The sequence below is a fragment of the Pezoporus flaviventris genome, unplaced genomic scaffold (genome assembly GCF_033815535.1).
Source record: "Pezoporus flaviventris isolate CSIRO_AGI_PZ_B2104156 unplaced genomic scaffold, CSIRO_AGI_Pfla_v1 ptg000100l, whole genome shotgun sequence".
NCBI lineage: Eukaryota > Metazoa > Chordata > Aves > Psittaciformes > Psittacidae > Pezoporus > Pezoporus flaviventris.
In genome coordinates, this window is record NW_026892648.1 from 2,119,799 (window position 1) to 2,147,662 (window position 27,864).

Genomic DNA, 27,864 nt, shown 5'->3' on the forward strand with positions numbered 1-27,864 from the left:
CTCTTTTTATATTTTCTTCAAAATAAAAAGGCATTTGTATTATTGAAAATAGGAGCAGGTCTTGTCAATTTTCTGAACAAGGCATATAAAGATAAATAGAATAAAACACACAGTTCTGAGATTTAAAAAGCCAAAAGCCTTCCCTAGGATTGATTTATAAAAAGGAACAGTCCCAGAGTGAACAAACTGCTTCAGGATGGGTCCCTCTGACACCTCAGACAGTGTGGCTCACACAACAGTGTGTGAGCAGTGGCCTCAGACAGTCCATTTCTCTGTACGAGCCTCCACACTTTTCACCAGGCCTTCTCCCAGAACCTCAAAGTCCTCCAGAATTGCCTCCACGTTGGGAACACAGACGAGCTTGTCATTCAGAGTTGTCACCATCCTTCCTTTCATGTTGGACACCTGCAGCACACATACAAATATTGCACAAATGGGAGGACCAGCTCAGAATTGCTTTGCAAACTCTGCAAGCCCTTAATAAGAGAACTGCTCTCCTGCCTCATCATATCCAACCCCTGCCACACCACTACACCCTATTCTCACTTCTCAACACCATCAGAGCTCACTACTAGAGCTAACAAAGTTCAAGAGTGGCCCTTCTAGCCCCTTTTAGGGTTTACTTCTGGAGCCACAGTCTAAAGATCATGAGGGAGAGAACTAATGGCCAGAAGCATGGTGGAGATGGGAATAGTGTGCAGATGCATGGCAGAGCCTCTCTAAGCAGAGCAGATGGGCTATGCAAAAGGGATCACACTGTAATGCTAAGAGCTGCTGTGGCTCTGCTCTTTGATGGGTGCAAAGACCTTGAGTAGGAAGAGACAGTACAAACTCTCCATGTTTAATCAAGCCACCCTCAGCTCAGACACAAGCATCTCCTCTCATTTCACTCCTATGAATAACTAAGTTTCACAACTGCAGCTAGGCTGAATGGCCAATGCCCTCTGGCCATGAAGATAGGGGAGGTAAATCACCCAGAGACTGACAGCAAAAGAGCCTGGGATGCCAACTCTGAGCCATGAGTCACTGGTTTCTTTGCGTCTTTCCTTCATAGAAAGCAGCATGAATCACTACAGCATGCCTCACACCTAGCCACCCTCTAGTTTGCCAGCCCACACAATGTAGCTGGAAAATATTTCCATCCATCGGTAAGGCTCGGGCTTGACACCCTAACTTCTTGTGGGTCAGGTATTTCTGGGTAAGACGCCCAAAGCCACTTGGATGGGACAGCCTGCTGTACACAAGAAATGTCTCTGGCAAACAAGGCATCACCCACCTCCTAGGAGGGGACCAAAGAAGAGTATCTGGGACAGAGATCTCTGTTCTGACCCATGATTATGGTGTTGGGGCTTGTCCAGGGACACACATTCCCTTCTCAGCTCTGCTGGTGAGCCCTGTCTTGGTTTCACCCTTTCTAAGAAGGGACAGAAGTATGAGCTCCATTTCTCAAACAGCCTTTGGGTTGACAGCAGTTAGACAAAGCAATTACAATGCAGAAAAAGAAAAGCTTTCAGGGTATAAAGTAACACAAAGCTTAAAGCAGTCAAAAACTTACCTTAAAAGGCTGAGGCTGAAAGCTCAAAGGTTTCCACAAAACTGCAATCACTTCCCCACCATGCTTGTCGTAGAAGAACAAGGCAAGATCACTGAAGGCATCCTGGATAGAAAACAAATAGAGGTTGTGCCAGACATCCCATAGCCAAAGCCCATCCCTGATTCAGTCTCCTTACACAGGGACACACTGGAGCTCCACAGCAGCCAGGACCAAAGCTGCAACTCTTCCAGTGACTTCCCAACAAGGAAAGCAACAAGCAGTCCACAGACAAGACTTAGGTGCCTCTTACTGCCTCTTTTTCCCCAGACTTGACAGATACAGTGCACTGCCTCCAAGTTTTGCATGCAGACTTCATCACTAGCTATCTCTTGCTGTCCTAGAGAGCACAAACATGATCCACCACCTTCCACGGTCTTGCAAGAATACCCAGAAATCAGCATCTAGCTTTAGGACACTGAATCCACTAGGTGACAAGCCACTGAGTGTTCATCAGTCCATGGTCCCCCATCAGATGGATCTGGCACTTCCTGTCTTATCCCAGTGTCCCAACAGCCACGTCCAACACTTCACAATGCATGAGATGGCAAGAGGTGGGCTCCTGCCCAGCCTGCAATCCTGCTACAACATGTTCAACTACCTGGCAGCAAAAACAAACCTCAGTAAAGGACCTTCACTGGAGACCTGCATCTCAAGGTCTGCAGTATGCACAACCAAGGTATCAAAGCTACTTCTTCCCACAAGATAAATCCCATATCAGGGGGTGCTGTCAGCACACAACATCCCAAAATGAAACATCAGCAGAAATGTTACGTAACACAGTCTTGTGAGGTGCAAAGAGATGGAATGCTCAATGAAGGCACTGCAGGAATCTGCCCTCCTTGCCTATGTTTCAGCAGCCGTGTCAGTGAGTAGCTCCTTTGGTGGTGCTGGGCAGCAGAGGCCAGAAAGAGACCCTGCAGAGGGAGATAACTGAAGTCCACAGTCTGGTTTTCCCCAGGCTGATGCAAGCTGGATTCCAGTGCTGCAAGCAGGCAGGGATGAGAACTGCAGCAGGAGCAATGCTGTGTGCAAGCAACTTTCCTAACCTTAATGTCTGGCCATACAGCTCAGCACCTGGCACCTGGAGAGATCACACCCTGAGCGCAGCTGACCAAGACAGCCAAGAAGCTGCTTTCTGACATTTATTCATCCTGGAGGTTAACATCAGGCAATGGTACATGCTTACTGGCTCAAACAAACAGCCCCCAGTGATGCAAAGGGTTAACCAATGCGCAGTATCAGTACAAGTTTCTCCACATGGCCTCACCACTTCTGCAGCAACCTAAGGGAAGACAGACCCTGTGCTCCCTCTTCAGCCTTCTTCCCCATCCCCTTAAGTTTCCTCAGCTGCAACTCTGACATGCTCTTACAAAGAGAGGTCTCTGCTGGCATCACTGTAGTGTAAGGATAAGCATGAAAAAACCATCAACCACAAAGGCAAGCTTGGAAGGGTCTTGTATGGGCATACCAGGATTGCAGTAGGAGGAGAAAAAAGTGGATTTGGCTGGTATTACCACTGATCCCAAAGGGTGGGGTAGTATTTTAAGAGTAAAGACCTGATAAGCAGGGAGGAGTGGTGTTGTCTGCAACCTTCAGAGCCAGATTTATGAGTCTGGACTTGAAGCATCACAAACAGAGGGCAAAGAGATTAGGCCATCAAACTGGGAAGATCCTGAGACCTGCCAGCTTACCCAACTTCATGGGATCTTCACGGGGGCAAGGCTGGTCAAGGCATTATCTTGCCAAACTGGCTAGGAAAACCACTGTCTAAAAATAAATTGAGAAAGAGGCAATCGGCCCTGGCATTTCTCTGCTGAGAGCAATGGTTTATGCTCAGAAGCCAGGCAACAGGGGAAGACTCCTCCTTTTATCGAAAGGCAGTTACTGCTAGGGAAAGCTCAAAGAAGAGCAAGAAAGCTCAGGGCACACTGACCGCCAACATGCTGCTTTCTGAAACATGGGAGCAGAGCATGTGAGAATCTCAGAAAGCCCCTCTAATGGGGTAAGGTCTTGAGTGCCGTGCAATGCTCCCTATGAGAACGGTGGCTCTTTATAGGCATGCCTTGCTGGGCAGGAGCCAGAATGCCAGGAAAGGAGCACTCCCAGTTCATTTCCCAACAAAACCACTGTGCAGCCTGATACCCAAGCACCTTTTATCTAGACAGCAGAGAGCAGAGGGCAGATGTTGAAAGGATAGCTTTGCAGTCACGCTGCTCCCAGCATCATCCCCCTGGCAGTGCTTTGGGCTGGCTGCACTGAGCTGTGGAGATGCAGATGCAACTCTTGGGAAACTGCAGTATTAAAAGGGTCTGGTGTATTAGTCACTGTGCTTCAGTTTGTACAGAGGCTTGGGGAGTAAAAACAAACAGTTCACCTCCCTTTCCACATCCCATGCTCCCTGCCCAGTGCCACTGGGCTTGCCTGAGCCTGCTAACACCTTCCTTAAGGGAAAGTTTAAGAGAAGAGGGAGAAAAGGCATGGAGTGCATTTAACCCCTATTCCCTTCTCAAGCTGCTGTATCTTTGGTTATACTCCAGCTTTAAAGGTTTAGGCTTAGCTCTCCCTGCTCAGGAGGATCCCTGCCATCAGTAAAACCTACAACAGGTCCCCACCTTGCAGAGACATGGGGGACCTGCATACTCAGTGCTGTGTTTCAGAAGAGCCTCATTGTCTGGGGAAGGGGTACATGCTGCTTGGAAGAAGATTAGCTCAAGGTCTGTAAGGAGCCATCTGTGCTGTAGGAATGAAAGGATGGAGAAAGGTGGTGAGTAAAACAATACCCTGATCTAAAATGGGATTACTGGATTAAGCAGCTCCAGCTGAAGCGTGGATTTTGTAATGAGGTAAGCACACACTGCTAGTTAAGCAACTCCATTGTTGTTTAGGTTAAAAAAAAACCCACCCCTAACCATTTTCCCACTCATTTTTTCACTGTTCTTACCCAGAGATCAGGCTCATTGCACAACAGCTGCTGAAAAAAATGTATTTTCAGAGAGGTCTCCTCACCCAAAATGCTCAGGTGTCAAACACATCAATCAATATCTGCTCAGTGCTTAGAGCATTTTAAGTGCTCTCAGCAAGGGAGCTACAAGTATAAAATGCTATTAAAGCTACTTAATTCAAAGAAACTATATTTGTGGTTAACACTTTGAGGTCCTTGTCATCCCACTGCAACCTGCCCTGATGCTCACAGGCGATGTGACACAGACAGAGCCTTCTCCCACACCCAAAGAGAGCAAGGAGCACTGTCAAGAGAACCAGGCTAGGGTTACCTCTGCATCAAATGGGTCTTAAATGAGAAAAGAAATCTGGGTGTTTGGTTTGGGATTCAGCTAGTAAAAGACATTTCAAACTACTCAAGCTTTTTCATCTCAAGTGCCCCGTCATAGCCACGTAAGCATCCTTGACCCAGGAGTTTGGGCCAGCAGCAAAGAAGTATGGCATGGAAAAAAGCCACCCATGTTCTCCTGGTTGTATTAGCAAACATGCCTTGTCCACTAATCCAAAAGTCATCTGAGACTAATGTCTTCAGTCACTTCCTACAGGACAAATCCTACAGGACCTCTGGGAAGGCATTACCAACACAGAAGAAATGCAACCACAGGTACACTCAGAGCTCAACAAGGAGCTAAGCCGGTGTGTGCCCATATATGTGCCACACACATACATCCACTTTCATCCCTGGGCACTATGCTAAGGGCTGTAAGGGCAGGCGATTTCCTGTCACCTCTGCTCCTCCAAGGAAGCAGATCCAGATAGGAAGGTCTCCTCCATGCTACCTAGAGTCCACAGAGACTTTTAGGTCATCTCTGCATGTCTGGAGCCACCATAGGAGTCAGACAGTCAAAATAAGAAGGGAACAGCCTGACCTGAAAGGATTTCACCACTTCCAGGTACATCCCATAACCATAGTTTATATATTGTAAGAGGTTGAGAATTTTTATTATTGTTAATTCCTGCCTAACATGCAGTAGCAAGATACACATTCCTACATGGTGGGAGGATGAAATAAAAGGCCTGCAAGTCTTCCAGATAGGTCTTGTCTGAAGGTAGAAGAAATGCAAACATTGTTTTAGAGGGAAGGATGTTTACAATAAAGCAGGAAACGTCCCCCAGGTACAAGATGGGCAGCTCCATTGCCAGGAGCTCTTCCACAGGCACAAGCAGCCAGAGAAAGCTAAATTTCAGTGAAAGAAAGCACCTCACAGTGACCCAGGAGACCAAAGACCAAGTACGAACTGTTAGATCTTTTAACAGCCATTACAGAAATGAAGACGGACATCGCAGAGGCAGCTTCGTTAAGAGTTTCCCCATCATGAGAGAAGAGCTCTGGACCTCAGGGAGGTAACCAGGGCCTTTGGGCTTTCTGAGCTCCTGAATGCATGCAGAAGGGCATAGCAAGTATATCTACAAGTCCTGTGTCTTCTTAAATCCGGAGGACAGCCAAGCCACCCTGGTGCAAAAGCAGCACTGACCTGGATCAGTGGGTGGGGTTCTGCAGCTCGAAAACCACCCCACAACACAGACCAGCAGACATGATGGAGATCCAACTGGAGCATCATTTGAGACATTTAAACTTAATTTAGCCTTGCAGCAGAACCCACGCCACAACCAGACACAGGGTTTGCTCAAGGACCATAAGGACTCAGGACCATAAGTGGTTGGGAAGCTGGTGATGGGCTGAAGCTCCAGGGAAGCCCTCTCTGCAGGATGTCTGGCACCTGCTTTCCTTCAAAAGCGTATCTGCAAAGCCTTCTCTCATCTGGACAGACTCCCAGAACAGGCCTTTTCTAGCAGATCTGTCCTGGAATGGAAGAATTTGCTGCCTGAATCCCACGACCAGCCTTTCATCTCTAACCCAGAGGCTCCCAGGCACCAGAGCAACTCAATCAGACCTGTTCCTGCAGCACATCTTTTTGGAGCAGGAAAAATTACATCAGTCAAGACTCAACACTTCCCCTCCTTTCATTTTCTCTTCTGATTAAGCTCCCTGGGGAAGGCACACAACAACCCTTTGGTTCCAGAGCACTCCTGCCTTGCTAACCCTTTGATTTGAGAAAAACATGGACCTCTCTCAGGAGCAAACAGGTTGGACAGGAGAAAAGTGGGTCTCCTGGTTACTGGGCCAAGGACACTGAGGAAAATGCTACTCACTGCCCTCTCAACTAAATCCATATGCCCAGGCATTTAAATCCCTTTTTCACATCGGAAGCTCAGAAAAGCACAGATGGTTTCTTTTCTGCCCACAGAAGAGAACAAAATCCCACAGCATCACTGTGTGGCAGATGTCTCCCTTTGTTGTATAAACCCACCACAGCTGCACTGTCAGTCTAGGCTACAACCCCGTTGCTCAATGCTGTGGTTTGTGCGATTAAAGGATAGCAAATTCCTCTGAGTCAAAGCCAGCCAATTTTGTATCCAAGTGCCTTCTCATCCAAAATCTCTCTTAAGGATCCATAGCTGCCACCACACTCCTTTCTGGCAGGAACTTCTTGCTGGGCTGACCTCCCAGCCTGCAGGATGAGGAGGAGCTGAAACCCCCTTACAGCAAAGAAATACAAGGGTGCTGGACAGGCTACCAACCGAAGCCAGGTCAAAGTACAAAGCTGATGCAAAGGTCTTGCCTTTAAACAACCACACCAGTACACCAAGACACGAAGCCAGATGATTTCTGATGGAGCAGTTTCTACAGAGAGCTCAGCGCAACTGCTTGTTGGTGAACCTGCAGTGCAAAGTCAGCTTTTGAAGCTTTCCAACACAGGTGGACATGGCTGAGTTATCTGAGAGCATGCTCCAGCGTCACCTCTCTGATTTTTGCAGGAGCAGAAACACCCACTGGCCCAGAGATACTCATCAGCCCCTTCAGGTCTGCCTGCTGCTGACCTGGAAGCTACGAGAAATGACTGAACTGGTACTGCAAGATACCTCCAATACAACAGCTGCAAGGGAGCACAGACATACATATCTCGGAGCCTTCAGGAGGAAGAAAAGCCCCCAGACTGGGTTGCTTAGGCAGATTTCAGGCTTTTTACCCCATAGCTCACACCTCAGAGAAACTTGTGACCAGTTCCTGTTCTGATCCCACCTCAGCACCCTCAGGTCTAAGAACATGACACCAAGTGAACACAACATTGCTTCTAATAAGTCAACGTGACCTTTGCTCATGTTTCTTCACTGGGATGTTAGCATATTGGACTTAGGAACCAGCTGTCATTTGTAACTCAACTAAGCCCTAGTCCAAGTCTGTTATTACCTGTATTAAACAGGCAGTACAAATTAAGAGACCTGGAATGTCACTACTGACTGGACCAATTAAGTCATAATTGCTTAAAGGATAATGAAAGCTGCTTTCCAGGGAAGTCTCTTCTGCACTTTTTACTTCCACTTGCTTAGACAGAGTTGACTAGAAGCACAAAAAGGTCCTATAAACTACAACACACCCCAATGAGTTTCCTAATCGGGTGCCTCGATACACAGCCAGATTTGTGGCAAGCAGTTCACAGCCTCCCGAAGGGGCCTGCTCTCCTGATCACCTCATCCATCAGTCTCCAGTTCCTCTCCAAGCAAGAAGTCAGCCTCCTGCCAGGTATCCATGAGAGCTGCTTAGCCCTGAACCCTGCGGAGACTTCAGCCACATGCATACAGGCACCTGCAGCACCTTGGCAGCTGCTGAAAGGCTCTGTTCAGCTCTAAACCCTGCTTCCAGCATAGGGTGGAGAAGGATTTTGAGCTTAAGAAACTCCATTTCTTAACCACATCTATGCCTCCTGGTTGAGGTTTCATGGCAGCAGGTCAAATCCTCATTATTTAGGGAACAAATGAGAGTGGTTGGTACTGATATTCTTCCTCAGATCAAGATACCAAGAAGGAGTGAAACAGAAGAGTTACCACTTTTGAGACTTTTAAAAGCAAGGTGCTTCTTGCAGTCCTTGCACATCCTGGACCCCAAGAAATTCCCCAGTACTCTCTACAATGCTCCTGCAGGACTTTCTGCTTCTCAACCACCTTCCTTTTCAAAGGCAGGAGAGCCCTGGGCATCTCCTCTCCCCCATGTCCTTGAAGCTAAAGCAGCAGTGCTACTTGCAGGGAAATTGTGGGACAATTTTGAGGTCTTCCTCGATTTAAAGAGGCCTTGCATGCACCCTTGTCTTCTATTTTCTCACCCTTCAAGACCGTCCAAACCTACTGTGGATGACAGGAGGACTGAGCCTGCACCTTGCTAGACCTGGCGACTCTACTGAAGCATCTGGCAGGCAGCTTGGGAGGCAACAAGGCTGTGCCCAGGGTGAGGAAACCTTCAAAGAAACCCTTGCACGTTTTCTTTGCCCACCTCCTAACCCACCTGGGTTAAGGTGAAAGAGGACCTCAAACTGAAAGGGCCCAGCATTTTCCAGACTGAACTTGAATTTCAGTTCTGGCACCTCTTTTGCAATAGTGGCCAACCATTGGGACAGAGAGGTGGGAAATCCCCATCCCTGGAGACACTCAGCAAACAACAGAACTGGGCTCTGTGCAGCCTGCTCTAATGTCAAAGCTGGCTCTGCCCTGAGAGGAGAATGGGCTAAAGACCTCTGCAGCACGTCCTGCCAAACCCAGCCTACAATTCCTACAGCACTTTCTGTGGGTAAAGGATAATGGCACTTGAAAGTCAAGCCAGGTTTTAACAAAAGGTCATGGCAGCCTCACCTCTCTGCACATTAACATTTACCTCAGCTACCACATGTAAATTTGGTAAAATCTGGCCAAAGAAGCAGAGGCTGTATACCTGCAAAGCACTGGCTGTCCAGATGCAGAGTGGATCACTGCTGTCACTTAGCATCTTGCGTATCTGCCCAGCTTGCTAAGGCTTTGGCATGGCCACAGAGTCGAATATAAAGGGGGTGATGACTTTGGATACTGATGTTCTCTATATACCCACATTACTAACTTCATCTGTCATCATGCAAGTAACCAGACACAGAGTAACCACCCTATGATCAATATTCAGCTTCTATGGCCCACACAGCCATTGGTCTAACAGCAGGAGCCCTGCTGGTAGCATACCTTGGACTCCTGTACACTCCCTAGGAAATATGAGTACCTACTGTGCATCATGCACCCCAGCTGGTGCAAGCAGCCATGAAAAGTCTATTAAATAACTAGATACAAATGAGATAAAGATGCTTTTGCACTGAAATATAACATCCTTCAGCAAAAGCTCCAGGTGCTTTGTATCTAAGATTACCCTCACATCAGCAGCACTCCCATTTCCATGGAATGGGTGGTGCATTCACCAGGTCTTCTGCTGAAGAAGTGATTTCAGATGCACACAATGAGTAGCCATCACATGCAAAATACATAAAGATGTCACCCACTAGGCGCTGTAAGCAACCCAAATGCCAAAAGGCAGTTCTCCCTTAAGCAGGTAGCCCCCTGTGCTTCCCCAACAGGCTGTGCTTACTCTCAGCTCCTGGAGGTAGCACTGTACAGGGTCATAATCCACCACAGGAAAGAGGATCTTCTCAGAAGTGCTGTTCTTCACCACACCCCGGGAAAACGACTTCACAGGCTGGTCCACACTCTCCAGATGCCGAGGAATCTGTTTTGTATTCAGGTGGATTAGGACATCATAGAAGTCCAAAGGAGGGCGAAAGACCATCTGCAGGGAGAAAAGACCACTGTTACTCAATATAGAACACAGGTGAGCAGAAGTGAGAGATGTTTCCCAAGTCCTTACTTGCATTTTATTACCTCCTCCTTAGACAGCAGCAAACCAAAGCAAAAAATTTTTTGTAAGATTAGTATCATAAGTTTGCCAAAACATCCACACGAAAAACATGGCTGTGGTGGAGCCACAGAGAACTCCAGCCCATACTGGCCACCCCATTTCCTCTGGCCTGAAACACATCGGTTTTCACTACTCTACACTTCTGCAAGTGATTTAATAAGGACTTTGTTGAGAGCAACATGGTTCACAGAATCATAGAATCAATTAGGTTGGAAAAGACTTTTAAGATCATCAAGTCCAACCACCATCAAGTTCCCTCATGTAGGATATACCCATCTCCCTTATGGCCACCTCCTGATACAGCCTGGATAGGCTAAATGTTCTCTGGGCCACCAAAGCACACCAGGAAGGACACACTTGATTGCCACAGCCCTACTGTTAATAAGCTCAAGGCTCAAGAGAAAGGAGCTGCTCCCTTCCCACATCAGATGTCTAGTCAGAATGAATATGGTCTCTATCCTATTGGTTTCCCATGCGATCAGAAAAATCTAATTGCTGTCCCCAGGACTCAGAGATGGTACCTGGAAAAGAGCTTTCCACAGGGCCAAGGAGGTTCTCTCCAGACCTGACCACAGACCCCAGGAAGCCAACCTGAGTGCATAACTGTGGAGCGTGTGGGCAAAAGAGACAAGGACGACAATGAGCAGAGACAGGTAACTGTACCACATATGGCAGAGCCCCAAGAGTGAAGAGGGGAGTCAAGAAGGTAACAGGAGCTGAATGACACCCAGGGGACACAAGGAGCTGTGCAATTACAGGACAGTCCCATCTGTCCAAAAGAAGCTGCCGCAAGAGCAGCAGCATCTTCCATCAAGCAGACAGAAGGTGACAGCAGAGGGATACCCTGGGGGTGGGAAAGGATCACTCTGCAATGGCCAGGTGGAGGGGAGAGGGAAGGAGGACCAAGGAGACTGAGTCAAAGGGTTGGGAGGATGCTATGGACAGGCAACAGCTCATTTTGGAAGCTAACCACTCCCAGCTCACAGTGCACTTCTTGCATTTCAGTCTTGGGTCCACACTGAGGCACATCAAGCCCATCTCTTGTAACTACAAAACTTCACCCCTTCACAGCCCTGTAACACAGGCTGTTACTGCCTCAAGTAGACCTCACCCCAGTAATACTTTCCAGAACTGAAAGCAATGCCAGTAAATCCTTATTATATTGCCTAGGCAGAACAAACAATCCACTATATGAGGTTGGTTGTTTTGTTTTGCTGATGTGAATCTGCCGTATCTAACCACTGTTTGGCTTTTTGAGTCCTCTCAGCTTCAATTGCCTTGGTGACCACTTGGTACACATACAATCTCCCCTCCAAAACACACATCTCTCCTCAACAGGCAAATAAATGTGCCTACAGCTCCCAGATCCATTTCAGCAAGGGATATTTGAACTTAAAATTTAAATCACTGATCAAATGAAGACATATATGGCCTTGCTCCCCCACTAAAACCACAGTAACATCTTCCTAAAGTCTCTGTCAGCATCCTGCCAAAACCATCCTGGGTCTGGTTAGACTCAAGCACACAGTCCAGATTTGCACAGCTACACTCAGACTGAGTCTCTCAGAGAAGCCTTTTACTCCAGCCATGGACATGCAACTGATTTGGTACAGGAATACTACACATTTGTTCATGTCCTAAGAAAACCAGAGAATACAAAATAAATCTGAGCTAGTCAATGATATTTCACCCCAACTTGCTATGCAGAGCTGGGTCCCCCAGAAAGCAGGGTAGGGCAGCAGGGTAGCAGCCTCCACATCCCATCTTTGCTGTTTTTCATATCCCAGGACAACCATGTATGAGCACAGTCTGAATCCTACAAACACATCCTAGTGATTGTCACCAAAGATCAGTACACTTTGCCAAAGCAAAACCCCTTGTGCTAGCAGCCCAGGGGAATACCTTCACATCCTGGGTCTTGAGTGGGTCCATGAGCTGCTCCTCCAGGGCACGGAGAGACTCTGAGGCCAGCACAGTAAGTCGCTGCAGGATCTGGGGAAGAAAAAAAAGCCAGAGGGTGAAACCTGCCAATCCCAGATGCAGCAGGGACCCCGCTCACTCAGAGGGCTGTTGGAGCTTGCTCCAGCACTAGGAGCAGGAAACAGCCCCAAGCCAGCAGCTCCCACAGCACAAGGACAGAGGGCACAGCTCACCTGAGCAGAGGGCCGCTCCTGGGTCCACATGGAGCTCCACCGGTCTTTGGGGGTGGCGATGAACATGACAGGGAGGTGGGAGCGAGCAGCTGCAAACTTGCTCTTGATCTCTGTGCAATCAGTATCTGGAGAGGGAAGGCAGGTGGGCGAGGTGCTCTGCCCATCCTTCAGCAGTCCTCCAGGCTCCTCACTCATGTACTGCAGCCCAGACAAGGGCAGTACAACAGGCTTTATCCTCTCCCACCCTCTGACCCCACATCTACATGCAACCAGAGCTCCATTCCCTTGTATCCAAAAGACAATTAACAGACCAAACACAAGAAGAGGCCAGGACTGCAAGTCTGCTTGGGTGCACCAAAGTACTCCTTTGGAAACTAGAGACCTTTACCAGGAAATTCTTAAGGCTCAGGATATAACAAAACCTAGAGCACTGCAGCCCTTTTCCCTTGCAGGTTGTGAAATTGAAGACTAGCAGATAATTTCCATAATCTGAGTGGCTCAATGAAGCTCTCAAAGCAGACACAGCACAGGAGACACTGAAGCTTCAAGAGCCCAGCTGCTATCCCAGCACAACTGAAGGTCTGGCTCCAAAAAGCTAGGGCAAAGCCTCGAGCAAAAACACCAGTTATGAAGGAGCAGAGGGCTTCAAAAACACCACCACATCCAGCATCACCCAGACTCATCATAGATTTCATCAAGACCAGAAGCAGCAGAGCATCATTACCTCTTCATATGCAGGCAGGGGGGAGAAAAAAAAAGCCATGCCACAACAAAACTCACCCTGAAGCCAAGTTAAGCATGACAAAAGAAGAATGGAAAGGAAAAATCTCCTTGCCCCTTGCAGAAGCTGTAATGCCTCCATATATCCAAGACCCCACAAGCCAGGCACTGACAAAGGACAGCTCAAGAACCTCATATCACAGCTCTCTTGTATACTGCCTACTCACCTGTCAGACCAGCATTCAGGTTGACAATCAAGGGGTTGTTTTTCCAGTCAAAGGTTGCCAGCAAATCAAGGAAACGCAGAAACCCCACCTGGGGAGAGCTGCAAGCAAGACAAAACAATTTAACACTGACATTTGCTCCCCTGGCCACCAGAGGGGGTCCGCTTGGGGGTGACTTAGTGATGCCCAGCACACACACAGCCAAGGAAGGGGCGTCTGTGGTGAGAAAGAGAAGTCCAGGACAAGTATGAGGCACTTCCCCTTCTCCAAATCCCCAGGCAAAGTCCTTCCTGCTTGTTCCTCCCTCCCCAAGCAGAAGAAACCTGTAGAAAGTGAAACACTGTCCCCTATTTCCTGGTGCTCTCCCAACCCTGACTCCTGGGGTGGGAGCAAGGGGGAGGTGGAAAGAGAGGTATTTCCATCTCTGATACAGATCTGAATGGCAACCCACTGTGCTCTTCCCCTGCAATACAACATGGCTGCAAAGCCGGGCAGCTAGGAAGAACTGGGAAGAACCCCTTCCTCCTGGTGGGGTATTTTAGGAGACAGGAAAACACTGTAGGCATCAAGGCTGTCACTCCTGCTTTGTAGGGTAGAGGGAAACCAGATCCCGAGAGCAGGGCACAGCAACCTTTTGGCTCTACATGGAGCAAAATCACTTCCTTTAACTTCATTTCACTCCCTCTGGGCCACATCTCATTCACTTGCCAGGTCCCAGCAAGGAATTCGCTCAGTGGGGTTATTTACTAACATGCTACTCCACTCAGCTTTCAGCAGCTGACCTCTAGCCCTTCCCTTGGGAATCCTCTCCAGAAGGGAGGCTGCAAGTACATATATAACATGGTAACATCCCTCCTGGGGAACGCAGGAGCCCCAGTCTGCTGGCAGCCACCACGCAGCACTCATCCCTGCTTCTCCTGGCCACCACCCCCAGGACAAGGGGCCTTCCAGTCCTTAACAAAGGACAACACACCCTGTTTTTGTTTCACCAGCACCCAAAGACCACAAGAGCACTTGCTCCCATCCTTACCTACTTCCCCGTCTTTCTCTGCAGCACACAGGGTAGGGGAAGCCACAGTCCTGCAATACCCAAGCATCTCCATCCCTTTTGGCCAGCCATTCCCAACAGGCCCTGGGACAGCATTTTAGCAGCACAGCTTCCTGCTAAACCCTCCCAGCAACTCCTGCCCTAGCAGTATCCCATCCCTCCTTCATTCCAGCTAAGGGAAAAAAGCACTAAATCCCCCTGAGGCAGCCTGGGATCCTCATCCTCACCTGGGTGGTGTGAAGGGGGCTGGGTGGAGGAAGAGAAATGCCACAAGGAGGTCCACACACTCCTCAGAGATGTTGTCACTCAGGAGCTGGGCACTGACCCATCGCTTGGCCAGTCGGCAAGTGCTGCCGAAGACAGGGTGCTGCTGGTGGAGTCTGCAAGGAGGGAGACAAGCCACTGCTCAACACACACATCCCAGGACCTAAAACAGCCTTCTAGCACCGGCAAGAGAGAACAGAGAGCAAAAATCTGCCAGAAACGCGAGCACAGCATCTCTGTAGGTGCTGAGATTCTGGGGGCACAAAAGAGAAACGCTGCCAGATGCTACTCTCTAACCATGTTGCTCTTTGGTACTTGTCTCCCCATAACAGTGACCTCAAATGTGACAACAGGTGCCACCCCAACCCACATTCGTCCTTCCATCCTCCCACAGGACCTCTCACAAGGTGAACTCAAGGGCCACTTCCCACAGTGAGCTCCTCTCCCCATCATCACTCTCCAGCACCCAAGGGCACCTCCACACTGGCTTCCAGCCACATACCATGTCCTGGCCCTCCAGGCATCCCCCACCTCACCTACCCATGCAGGGAGCTGGTTACATAGGGCATATGCTGTATTTCCAGCTCTAGCTGCTGAGATTCCTCTGTGTCCTGGTACTTCAGCATTCCTTCCGGGGTGAGCACTTCTTTCAGGATCAGGGGCTCCCGGTGGTAGGCTACTTGGAGACGGAAAATGTACCCATCCTGAGATGGGAGCAGAAAGTGAAGTCAGGTTTGGTAGTAACATAAGCTATGCTGCACCTCGTGGATGCAACAGCAGCATCCCCGCATCAGCAGAGTCTCGCCACACTCTTCCCCATGCCCACCATCGAAATCCTGCTTTTTCCCAGTGGGATCACTGCCACAGCCCCTTGCCTGCCTCCCAGGTCACAAAGTCAGGTCTGGAGATCTTGGTCACCCCTTTACCTTGTACACATCAGTGTGGGTCACTGCAGGTCTGCAAATCAGCTGGTGCTGCTGCTGGAGGAGCTCAGCCAGCTGCAGGTGGAAAGCCGCCTTGATGCGCTTGATGGCATCCTTGTCCTGTGGCCACTGGCCACTGCCTTCCATGTGGCAGATCACTGGGGACAAACGGACAGCAGGAGGCCAGTGAGCCCCAGACTGAAATGAGGTGTTGGGTGGGGATTGCTGGGATTAGAGGTTACAGCAGCAGAGCAGGAGAAACCAGGGCTCTGCTTCCACCTGCAGCAACCAATGCAGCAGTTATGGAGCCACCATCATTGCCTGCCTCTGCTTCCCCACACCAAATCATCTCCTGCTCACACCTCTCTAACTTACCCTTTAAAGGGGTTATGTAGGCCGGGCAGGGCTTCTCCTCTGAGGGAAGCAGCAGGTGTTTGGTCTTGATTTGGGTATGGAAGGAATAAATTGGCTTCATGGGAATCGGAGGAAAGACCTGGGAGAAAACAGATGTCCAGGGACTGAGAACACACAGCAGAAAACCCAGGGCACCATGACCCCCTCATCCCAAACCTCCCACCCCAGCAAACCCCTCCAGCACAGAGGGCTTAGACAACTTGTGCACAGCCAGCCTGAGGAGCAGGACAGCAAAGAAGAGGCACCATATCACCCTGAGGGCTCTCAGGAGCCACAAAAGCAGAGTGACCGATTCTCTCTGCCCCCCTTCACCGCTGGGCATTCCCCAGCTCCTAGCAGACCCCAGTGCATGAGCTGTGCCCAGGGACACTCACATCCGTGTATCGGAGGGCTGGATGGACACCCTGCACAGACGTCACCATCAGCGGCAGCTCCTTCAGGTGCCAAAGCTTGCGGCTCAGGTCGTCATAGGAGCGGACAACACTGACCATGGCTTCCTCACCCGTCCCTGATGCCTGCAGATACACAAGAAGCCTCTCTGTTCACCTCTTCAGCTCCTGCACAAGTGCCCACCTTGTCTCCCTCTGGGGCTGGCATCACAGCCAAGCTCCAAGGAGCAAACAGCTTCTGGCAGGAGCACTAGGCAAAACCGGGAGGTAGGAGAAAAAGGGAGGACAAAGGCAAGACTGTCTGTGACTCCCCAGCAGCAACAGGCATCCCAAAGGCTGCATTTCAAGCGGCAAATCAAATTATTTCCTGTGCAAGACACTAAGGCAGCACCAAGCGCTGTACTGGCAGCAAGCTAGCTAGGAAGCGAAAAGCTAAGAATGTTCTGGGAATAAAGAGATCATGTACTGGCAAGGTGAGAGCTCTGCTACTGCCTCCCTGCCAGTTACCATGGTGCCAACAGATGCAGCAGTTAACAGAAAACTGCTCTGACTACATCCTTAGCCAAGGCAGAGCTGTGAAGTATGGCAAAAGCAAGACAGAAAACAGCTAGAACTTTGCAGAAGCCCTGGGGAGGGCAGACGAGAAGCACCAAAAAGAGAACTGCTGTTGCTCTTGCTGCTTCCATCTCCCCAGGGCACAGCAGAGGAGCCCGAATGAGGAGAAGGAGACATCACTGACACCAAACCACACAGCTCAGAGGCATTCAAATTGAGTTGCGCACATCCAGCCAGCCAGCCTGGGCTTTCCAGCAAAGCAGCAGCACCCTCTGTTGGGTGCACCACGAACGACAAACCCTGTCCTGCCCGCCTCTGGATCTGGCTGCACTGCCTATTCCCCTCGTCCCTCATATCCCTTGACCACTGCAGACTACCCAGGGACCCACAAACAACAGTGAACTCCTCCAGAGTTTCTCCTTTGTACTCCCAAGTGCCTCTCGGGCTCCAGTAAAGTGCACCCCCTCTCAGCATGGGGTTTATCAGCCCTGCTCACCCCAGGCTGGCTTGCAGGGACATGGCACACACAGATTTTGCTGCCTCAGCACTCAACAGGCCATACAAACTATCATATCTGACATGTTACTCTGCCCAGACAGCAACTGATCCTGGCACAGATGACTCTTTGGATCAGATTTCACAGAATCACAGAATGGTTTGGGTTGGAAAGGACCTTAAAAGCTCATCCAGTTCCAACCCCTGCCACGGGCAGGGACACCTTTCACTAGAGCAGATTTCTCCAAGCCCCATCCAGCCTGGCCTTGAACACTGCCAGGGATGAAGCAGCCACAGCTTCTCTGGGCACCCAGTGCCAGCGCCTCAGCACCCTCACAGGAAAGAACTTCTTCTAATATCTAATTCTCCCCTCTTCCAGTTTAAAGTCATTCTCCCTTGTCCTGTCTCTACATGGCCTGTAAAAAGTCCCTCTCCAGATTTCTTGTAGCCTCCTTTAGGCAGTAGAAGCTGCTCTAAGGTCTCCCTGGAATCTCCTCCAGGCTGAACCAGCCCAGCTCTCTCAGCCTGTCTCCAGAGCAGAGCTGCTCCAGCCCTCGCAGCATCTTCATGGCCTCTTCTGGACTCACTCCAACAGGTCCACATCCTTCTTATGCTGGTGTCCCCACAGATGGACAGGTGGGGTCTCATGAGAGTGGGGCAGAGGGGGAGAATCACCTCCTTTGACCTGCTGGCCATGCTCCTTTTGATGGAGCCCAGGATTTGCTCTCCTTTGCTCTTAAAAATGGGAAAGGGAACAACTTCTCCCTCCATCCAACAACTATAATACCAATAATAATAATGATAAGGGAAATAACAAGGGGAAAGAATATAAAACTAAAAGTGGAAAAGGAAAAGCAAACAACAAACACAAGTGATGCACAATACAATTGCTCACCGCCCACTGACTGATACCCAGACCGATACCCAGCCCAACCCCAGCAGCAAGCTGGGCCTTCCAGGTGACTCCCCCAGTTTCCATACTGGGCATGAAGTGCTGTGGTACCCAACACCCCTTTGGCCCGTTTGGGTCAAGTGTCCTGTCTCTCTGCTTCCTCTCAGCTTCTTGTGCCCCTTCTCACTGGCAGAGCATGAGACTGGGAAATCCTTGATCTGGGTAAGCGTTACTTAGCAACAACTAAGAACATCGGTGTGTTATCAGCATTGTTCTCAGACTAAAGTCAAAAAAACAGCATTGCACCAACTACTAAGGAGGAGATAAAACTGTTACAGTCAAACCCAGGACATGGACACAAGCAGAAAGAGGAGGCCAGTGGGATTCTTGCAGGAGAAATGGGGTGCAGGGACTGCCACAGCAAGATGACTTCAGCAGTGGCCTTGTTTGGATAAAAGAATTGGAAGATCCAAGGAAAGCACCACGCTGCCCATCAAAGTATGCACAGGCAGGAACTTTCCTCTTGGGAACTACCCAGCTGCCTCAGGACCACAAGCTAAAGTGACCTCCCTATAGTCCTCCCCATATCATCCTTCATCAAGAAACTTACAGCCCCACTGTAGAGAGAGAAGAGCCATACCTCTTTCCCAGTCCTAATCACAGACTCCACCAGGGCTCCCATGTAGCAGATGGAGGATTCGGGAATGTCTGCATGGCTACGGGGAAGACAACAGCGCATTAGAACTACAACACACCAATCCACCAACCCATCCATCCCAACACTATGCTGTGCCCACAGGCAAGGGTCTGTCCAAAGATGAGGAATCCCCCCATACAGAAAGGTCATGGTGAGGAGACCAACCTCTGTTTATTCATTCCTCCCATGCCCAAGTTACCCACACAAAGGAGCCAGACAACTCATGCAGCTCCAAAGGATTCAAAGCCATAGCTGCCAAGGTGCAAGCATTTCCTTACAAAACCCCTCCTCAATTCAGGACAAAGAGACCCAGGTAACTTCTCTGTATTGTGCAAAAAGATCTCATTTTGGCAGAAGGTATATACTTCTACACAGAGACTTTCCAGCGTTATAGGGAGACCCAACCTGTGAATCACTACAGGGTCTCAGAGGATTTCATTAAATATCCTGCAAGCTCCAAACAGTTTCTCTGCCTACTCTGCCAAGGAGTGTTCCAACATCCAGTGCAGGACACTGCCTCCTTGCCCTCAGCATTACCATCAGCAGAAGCTACAGCACCTGCCCTCCCTACCTTCTCTTGGGAAACAGCTCACAGCATCAGGATCACAACTGAAATGACTTCCAAATTTCACAAAGCAAAAACAACCCACAGCATCCCCCAAAGTATGAATTTGGCAATGGGGTTACCAGGGACATGGCACAAGCAAGGAGAGCAGCACTGACTCCCCCACAGCTGCAAGGTCAGTGCAACTTACAGCTTCAGCAGGTGCCTGACAATCTGCTCAGGAATGAGGCGTTTCTGGTAGGCAGTGCTGGCCTCCCACACCACTGCCTCACAGATGCTGCCATCCTGGAACCGCCGCAGCTCTGATTTCTCCCCCCAGAAGGTCCGAAAGTCCAGGGCCTGTGGGGGGACATTGGCCAAGCCAGGCCAGGGACACAGGTCAGCAGTGGGGCTGGCTGAATCACTCCCATGACCATCAGCTAGCCCCAAGCCATCTGCAACCATAGCGTGGAACCTGCTCTGCTTCACTAGGCCTGGCACAAAACAGGGTCCAACCAGGGCTCCCCTCACCTCAGGGTGATCAGCCTGCGGTCCCTTCTCCAGCACGCTGGCAGCAAAGTCAGGATAAAACAGGAGGCCAAATGTCAGGGGCCCAACATCCTTGTGTTTTGGGGGCTCAGCATCAATTGGCCACTGCAAGAAAATAAGGAACATGGAGCACAAAAAGAGAGAAGGTTGCAGGAGCAGCAGCTGCTTGGATATTGGGCTGCTAGATGAACCTCCTGCTACACGCTATCAGGTGCCTGGATGAGCACATGTGGAGAAAGCCCAATGTAATAGGTCTACCTGGTGAAAAGCACAGCTGTCTTCACCCTGCCCCATTAAGAGGCCAGGACTTCTACTCAGAACAAGCCTCCCAGTGGGACCCCACACCCCAGTGTAGAGCTTCAGATCCCCTATTCCCCAGAAAGAGAATAGGCTTGTCTCCTCCCACAGTGAGAAAAGATCCCCTTCCCATGCCCAGCAGTGCCACAAGGGACACACATCCCATATTCTGCAAAGGATGCAGTATCATTGCCAATCTGAACTACCTCAGGGATCTGTGGCAAGGAGTGAACCACAAGCAGTGCTCTCCCGGATAGCCCACGGACCAACAGTGAGACAATGAAGGGAAGGGCTGCAGCCACATAGTTCCCACCATGATCCATCAGCTCATTCAGCAGCTTCATCTTCTTGCAGGCACCCTGCAGCTTGGAGACATGTTTCAGGCTACAGGAGAAGTAGAGAAGTTAGTCATCCACCTCTACCACCAAATCCTTTCTCAAAGAGGGATATGCTAGAGGATGGACAAAGTGGGGAACTGAGGATCCTGACCCAGGATGGTGGCTAAAAAAAAGAAACACTGCATTTTTGGCATCTCACCACAGGAAAGGCTGATCCTTGGGACAGTCATCATTCCCAAAGGCCAAAGCATTGCCCTCCTGCTCATGGAAGGCTACCTAGACGCTAAAAGTGAAATGGCCAAACGCAAGAAGCACCAGCTATCTCAGAGCTAGCAGGGCCATCCCCAGGAGGCAGGTCCAAATCCATGCCAATCCAAAGCCAGAAAGAGCCCAACCCTCTACAACCAAGCTCCTCAGCATTACCCCAATTATTCCTCAGCACAGCACGACCAAGACTCACTGGAAGACGTGGTCAAATGCTCTGAGCATGGGCTTTGCAGTCATGAGCAGCGCCTGAAAGCCATCCACCATCCGATCATCCAAAATTTCCATGGAGTACCTGGCTTCAAACTGGACCTGAGCAAGAACACAAGACAGAGCAAGAGCATGAATGGGAGGGGAGAAGGAAAGAAACCCCTCCAGCAGTGGTCACCATGCTGCCCCATCAACCACGGCCACCATGGTCATCAGAAGAACCTGAACCCAGAGAGCCTCTTTCCTCAGCATGAAACCAAGTCATCAATAGCTGCTGCTACCATCCACTGATACCCTTGATATCACTCCCATCAAGTTGGATTTTTTTCTGGTCTTGAACAATTAGTTCTGCTAAACAGCTGTTTGGCCTCACCCAAAGGTGAAGGGAGACAACCTTCCCCCATCATTCAAGCATGACAGGTAAAGCAGCAGTACATCCAAGTCTTAAAATAATTCACTTCTAAGTTTCAGAGCTGTATGGATGTTAAAAGCTTAAAAAGCAACAGTGAACACTCCCCATGTCCAGTGCTCTCCTCCAAGACACCTAACCACCCTCTGCCTGCCTCAGATCACTCCTAAAACAGGCATTTCGGGATGCTTTCACAACCTGCTCAGTACCTGGTGATATTTGCTGGCGGTCATATCAGCGCAGAGGTTCACCAGCCCAGAGGGATCCACAAAGACCACTTCAAACGCCTGCTGGAAGTCATCCAGGACAGGCTGTAAGAGCAAACAAGGTACTTAGTGCCATGGTGCAGCACAGACACCACCACCTCGTTGCCACTGACACCCTTAACAGGCACGACCCTGCCCAACCAGTGCTGGCAGGACAGCCAGACACAGACAGGAGACCCTCTCTGGTCAGTTGCTTACCAGTGAGGGATCCACATCCTTTACTAGGCTGATCCCTGTCACGGTCAGGGTCAGTGGTGGCTGTAGGTAGACAGGAAGGGACAAGTTACACCACCATCTGTATTTGTCCTACTGGTAGAGCTATGTGCCAATACCTCACAACATTAACAGTGCTACAGTGCAATGCTGGCCTCCACTCTGTGATGGGATCCACCCACTCGGCTGGCAAGCTGCTCCATCCAGCCCTGTTCTGCTGCCTCACCCTTTCCTATCCATCCCACCCACAGGGTCTCATCATCAGAGAGAGAAAAGCCACAATTTCACCTTCCCCCACTGTGCTTAGGCTTTAAGCAGAGAATCTGCTGACATCAGCCTTTCCCTGCCCAGAGGGCCCTGGAAACTCACCCAGGAACTGCAGGGTGCTCCTCAACACCTGGTACCCACTCATCATCTTGACAATCTTACGCTTCATCAGCAGATAGGCAACCAGCATGGAGACCAAAAAGCCACTGAAGCACCCCAAGCCCTGTCAAAACAGAGAGCTGAGTCAACAAGAGCTCCACAAGGCACCATGAGCACCAGAGCCCACCCAACCTGACTGCTTCTAGCCTCCATCATCACCAGCAGGGCAGACCCCAAGCCCCAAGCCCATAAGGAAGACATGGAGGAGGCAAAACCCTGCACAATAAGCAGAGATGTGGACCCCCTTGCAGGAAGGCAACACCTCAAAATTCTTCTGAAAGTGGAATGAATAAAACCAGAAAGTACCCAAAAACCCACTACATCATTCCAGGGACAGTAAAGATGCATGACTGTCCAGCACACACAGACACAGTACAATCCATAGAGTATGATGGAGCTCTTTAAAACCTAACACAGCTGAAATCAAGTCACAAGCCCACTCCACCACCCAAAGCACCACCTTTCTACTCCTAGGAAAGAAGAGTAAGCCAAAGGCAGGCTGGCCAAGAGAGCAGAGCCTGCCTTCTCCCCTGGCACAGGACACACCTTGCTGAGCTGCCGCTGGTTAAGCCAAACTTTGAGAAGGGCCACGCCATCCTTCATGCCTGGGAAGTCAGTGGCTGCACTGGACAAGAACTGCAGGTGGGAGAGCAGCATTGTGTCGCAGAGGATCGAATTGTTGTAGTGTGGGGTCGGGGGCTCGGTGGCTCCTGTGTGAGGAGACAACACACTGGCTGCAACTACAAACCTCCTGTTCACAGAAAATGTCTGCGGCAAACCCACCTCTGGGCACTGGGTGCAGTCTCTGGCTGAACAGAGCAGGTTCATGCTCCCGCAGCACCAGGCCCTACCTTCTTTGGGGGTGCTCTGCTCCACAAACCAGGCTGTCCGGATATTGTTCTTGCTAGGATAGAAGCGGCTCGGCTTGAAGAGACCTGGGGCAGGACACGCATGGAGTCGGACGGTGACCATCTTCTCATCCTTGCCTGTAACCACCGCAGGGTAGATGTGCATGAGGAAGAGATGCCAGAGACTAACTTGAGAAAACAGGGAGCATCCCCACTTTGGTGAAAGGAAAAAGCTCTTTCCCAGGGAAGGTCAGCAGCAGTGGAAATCACTGCAGAGCAGAGTGACCATATCACAGAGACAACAGTAACCCTGCAGTCACACTGCTCATGTACAAGTCCCATCTTCATCCCCACTGTCCAGTCTGATACTCCAGTACGCTCCTGCCTGCCGTGGCCTTGCCACATCACTGCCTGACCCCACTACCACCTGGGGTCTGCAAAAACAAGCAGCACCCAGAAGCCCATGCATCCCATGTCATCTCAGAGAACAGCCAGACTGCACACAGCTGCCTGGAAAAAGCAAGAGGATAGCAGGGAGCAGGGGTGGGGAGAGCAGGCAGGGAGGACAGTGCTAGACACATTTTTATGCAGGATCTCCTTTACTCCCAGAAGTACCTACAGCATGGACCAGCCAGCAGGGCCAAGGCTGGATAGCTCAGCCAAGATGGAGAAGGGGATTGGAAGGGGAAGAGATCGTGAGGGCTAGGCTCTGTGTGGAAGAGACAACCGGGAGCATCAGAACTTCAAAACTTATCACTAATTGTGTTGACAGCCCCAGACTGACTGCTCTCCAAAAGGGATACAAGACCACCACTACCCCCTGCACTTAACACCAGTACCCACTCACAGTCCCCACCAGAGCACAGCTTAAGTGTTACCTTGAGGCCTCAGGAGCAGGATGGGCTTGAGATGATTGCTGTTCATGTACGCAAACTTCACACTGCCAAAGAGCTGCTGCTTAGATAAGTGCTGGGCAATGTGGGCCAGGTACAGAGCTCTCTTCCGGTGGTAGCGCTGATTTAGGTTGTCTTTGTCCTGAAAGATTTCCTGGGAAGAGAGGGACAGGGCAACCCCACCTCACTGGCTGCAGAGCCTAGCTGCTCAAGAGACACCACTACCCACTACCCTCCCTAGTCCCACAGGCATGTGGCTATGGCCTCAAGGAGCTTCAAGTCGATTAGGAGCACTACCTTGCTGCTAGCAAACTGGGCTCTGGGATCACAGGAGCCAGAGTAAAGCCATGCAGCCAAACACGGTGTCACTTTGTCTCAAACCCCATAAAAGGAAAGGGAGGGAGCTCTTGAAGAGTAGTAGCCTGCAAACATCACCCTCCCTGTAACACAGTCTTGGGAGCTGCGTAGAAGTGCAATGGGATCCAAAGCAAAACCACATCTATCACCCTACCAATGTGGAAGACGTTGAGCCCAGACAGAAGGAAGATCTCATGAGGAACTAAAATCAAAGCAGCCGCAAGCAAGTGGTGAAACCACACTCCCCAGCTCCTTGCAGGAGTCACCACACTGCACATCCAGGTGCTGTAACCCCACTCAGGAGTACAGAGGACAGGGCAAGGGTGGTGGTGGACAGGAGGGGACAGGGCCACTTCGCAGCAGACATGGACAGACTCACCCGTGGCATGGTCACAGCCATGTCCACATTGATCTCCGGTCTAATGCAGGTGCCCAGCAGGTAGCTGCCCACCACCTTCAGTTCGGTTGGAGGCATGAAGCCAAACCTTCCTTTCACATTGAATGGCACCTGCAGGAATGGGACCTTCACATCTTTGGGGAGCCACGTCTGGTCAGTCAGCTGAGAACAGAGAGGACACACAAAACACTATAAGCAACAACAGAAGATGTGCAGGGATCAGGACCCCTCTCCCCACATAGCTGCAGGTGTATGCACCCACAGCTTAAATACAGTGTCCTCCTCTCTCTTCCAAGGTAACGCAATTTTTCAATTCCTAAGGGGGATTGTTCATCAGGACCTCTGCCTGTACAGCAACAGCAGAGCCTGGTCCAGACACAGGTTTTGCCACCTCCTTCATCCCTTTGAAACATACTTCAGTTTCTGATGTCTCTGGGATGGCACTCAGCAGACTGTTAATTTCATGTAGGAAGGCATCAATCTTCTTCTTCTTTGTCTCCTTCAATGTCACCTCCTTCAGAAGCTCCTCAATCTGTAGGAGGAAAGGGGACCACCAAAGGCAAGCTGCAAAACTAGAACTGCTTTTGCCCTTTACCTTGTCCCCCAGCATCAACTGCAAGCCTGGTAAAGAGGGCAGCAGATGAGCTGAGGAGCACATATGCACCCCTCTGCAAACCCTGCCTGGAGCTGGGAGTCCGAGCAGCCCATGGGCAGGAAGATAACACATCTCCTATGAAGTGCTAAATGGCAACCAGCTCCATCCCTCTGGCTCCTGCGTGAGGTCCATCCATAAAAAAAAAAAAAAATCACTGGTGTAATTCACATAAGCACAGAAAGGCTTTTGTATGGCAGACTATCAGCTACAAGGAGCAACCATTCAGGTTCATGCCATGAACCAGTCCCTAAAGATCCCACCACCAACACTAGCAGGTAGCCACGAAATCAAAGCCACTCCTCAAAAATATCTCAAATGTTACAACCAGCAGAAGCCATCTATCCCCCAGCCTGACCTCCTCCTAACAGAGTCAGCCTGCCTGCCTATAAAAAACATTCCCCTGTCCCATCCAGAAGCTGGTCAGACAGCAGCCAGGCACAGACAGTGATGTTACTTCCTCACCGTTCTATCACTGCAGGGAGAAATGCAATGGTCACACTCCAACCATACTGCAGTCATGTGCTGGAGGAGTTCAATTTTAATGGTGTAAAAAAAGGCACAGAGGCTGGAGCGGGTCGGTAACAGTAATTACGATGGGAAATACCAGTAATATACTGGGTGCATTGTGAAGCCTGCCCCTCCTGTCCCTGCCCCGTGCCGGGCTCCCGCACAGGAGCAGCCTATGCCCGGACTGACACGGCAGGAGGGCTCAGGGGCCTGCTACAGACCAGTTCCTGGAGAGCTCGGAGCCCGCCGCTCCCCCAGCTTAGCCCGCGAGGAGCCTGGGGCTGACCTGCAGGCGGAGCAGGCTGGAATGGAACAGATCCTCGGTCTCCTTCAGCCGGTTCAGCTCCTCGTTGGTCGGTGGCTTGTAGAGCTCGGCGCGGCTCAGCTTCGCCGGCTGCAGGGCCTCAGAGGGAGCGGCCCTCTTCCCTTTCCTCGCCGCGCCGCTGCTGACGGGAGGTGGAGGGGGCCCCTGGTCTTGCTCCGCCGCCTCCGGAGAGCCCTGCGAGGGGAAGACAGCACGGATGGCCCGCGGCGCCCCGGTCCCGCATCACGGGCCCTCGGGGCGCCGACCCCAACATCCCCCTCCCTGCCGCCGCCTCCTCACCGCCGCCATGGCCGCCGCACGCGCGCCGGCCACACTGCCGCATGTGGCACCTCGCAACCTGCCCGCCCCCAGAGCGCCGCTCCCTATTGGCCACGCTGCACCAGCGCTGGGCTCCTATTGGCAGAGCCGGAGCAGAGCTCGCCTGAGGAGGAGAAGAGAGCGAGGGTGTTTTCTCTCTGCGGCAGGTCGTGCTTGGAAGCCGTGTTTTGCAGCAGTTGGCAGTGCTTGACGGCAGTGACGCTCCCGCCCCTCACGGCGGTGGGGAGGCGGGCTTCTCTGTGCCTCGTCTGCGGCCCCTTCTTGGGGCTTAGGCCCGGGTTTAAGGCCCGGTCCAGGCCCTCCGCGCCCCGCTGAAGGGACCCAGAAACCCGCCTGGGCCGCTCCGGCCCCCTCCTTTAGCGGGGATGGAGCCAAGAGCAGCCACATCCGCCAGCTGTCCAGCACCAGATGGGTTACCCAAATTCGCAACTTTCAGCCCCCAAAATACAGTTCTCCGGGCAGCTCGGCGTGGTTTTGCATTCAGGAGGCCCAGGCTGGCTCACGTGTGGGATGAAGCTAGCCTGGAACCAGCGCTGCCCTGCCGGCCTCCTGGGGACCCTGGTACAAGCAGGATGGTATTTTCACATCACATTCAGATAACTGGGGAAGGGCAGATGGAATATGCTGGTGTTTAATAAACACACCAGACTCCATTGTTCAGTCTCGTGTGACTTGAGGCTCAGGTTTAGGACTGTTTTGGGTTAGGTGGGTAACCAGGGCACCAGCTGGGCTCAGAGCAGCTTGTGCTAAAGCTATCAGCTGCGGATAAACACACAGTAAAACAAGCGGCGGTTTGCACAATACACAGATCTTGGCAGAAATCTGAACTGAGGCTGGACAATCATCCCCCTGCTGCTTCGAGCCTCAGGTGGCGCAGGGACAGGTCTGTGTGTGCCTTGTGGTGTGAGGATTT

The 27,864-nt window shown here is 50.9% G+C and overlaps 2 protein-coding genes across 2 annotated transcripts in view; both read right to left on the bottom strand.

Moving 5' to 3' along the window:
• On the bottom strand, positions 1–26,960 carry NOL6 (nucleolar protein 6). Its single transcript, XM_061477296.1, is given in 27 exon segments — positions 1–405; positions 1,556–1,657; positions 10,035–10,232; positions 12,264–12,353; positions 12,515–12,639; positions 13,462–13,559; positions 14,734–14,886; positions 15,311–15,474; positions 15,697–15,851; positions 16,069–16,186; positions 16,482–16,622; positions 19,079–19,154; positions 19,891–20,039; positions 20,211–20,333; positions 20,732–20,909; positions 21,324–21,439; positions 21,956–22,057; positions 22,211–22,258; positions 22,260–22,270; positions 22,595–22,715; positions 23,198–23,361; positions 23,503–23,637; positions 24,378–24,546; positions 25,129–25,308; positions 25,562–25,678; positions 26,595–26,807; positions 26,916–26,960. Coding segments are annotated over 27 exon segments (3,402 nt in total). The 5' UTR covers positions 26,922–26,960; the 3' UTR covers positions 1–255.
• Positions 1–27,864, bottom strand: part of LOC133281547 (phospholipase A2 inhibitor gamma subunit B-like) — a 140,644-nt gene that overhangs the window by 98,305 nt on the left and 14,475 nt on the right. The window lies entirely within an intron of this gene.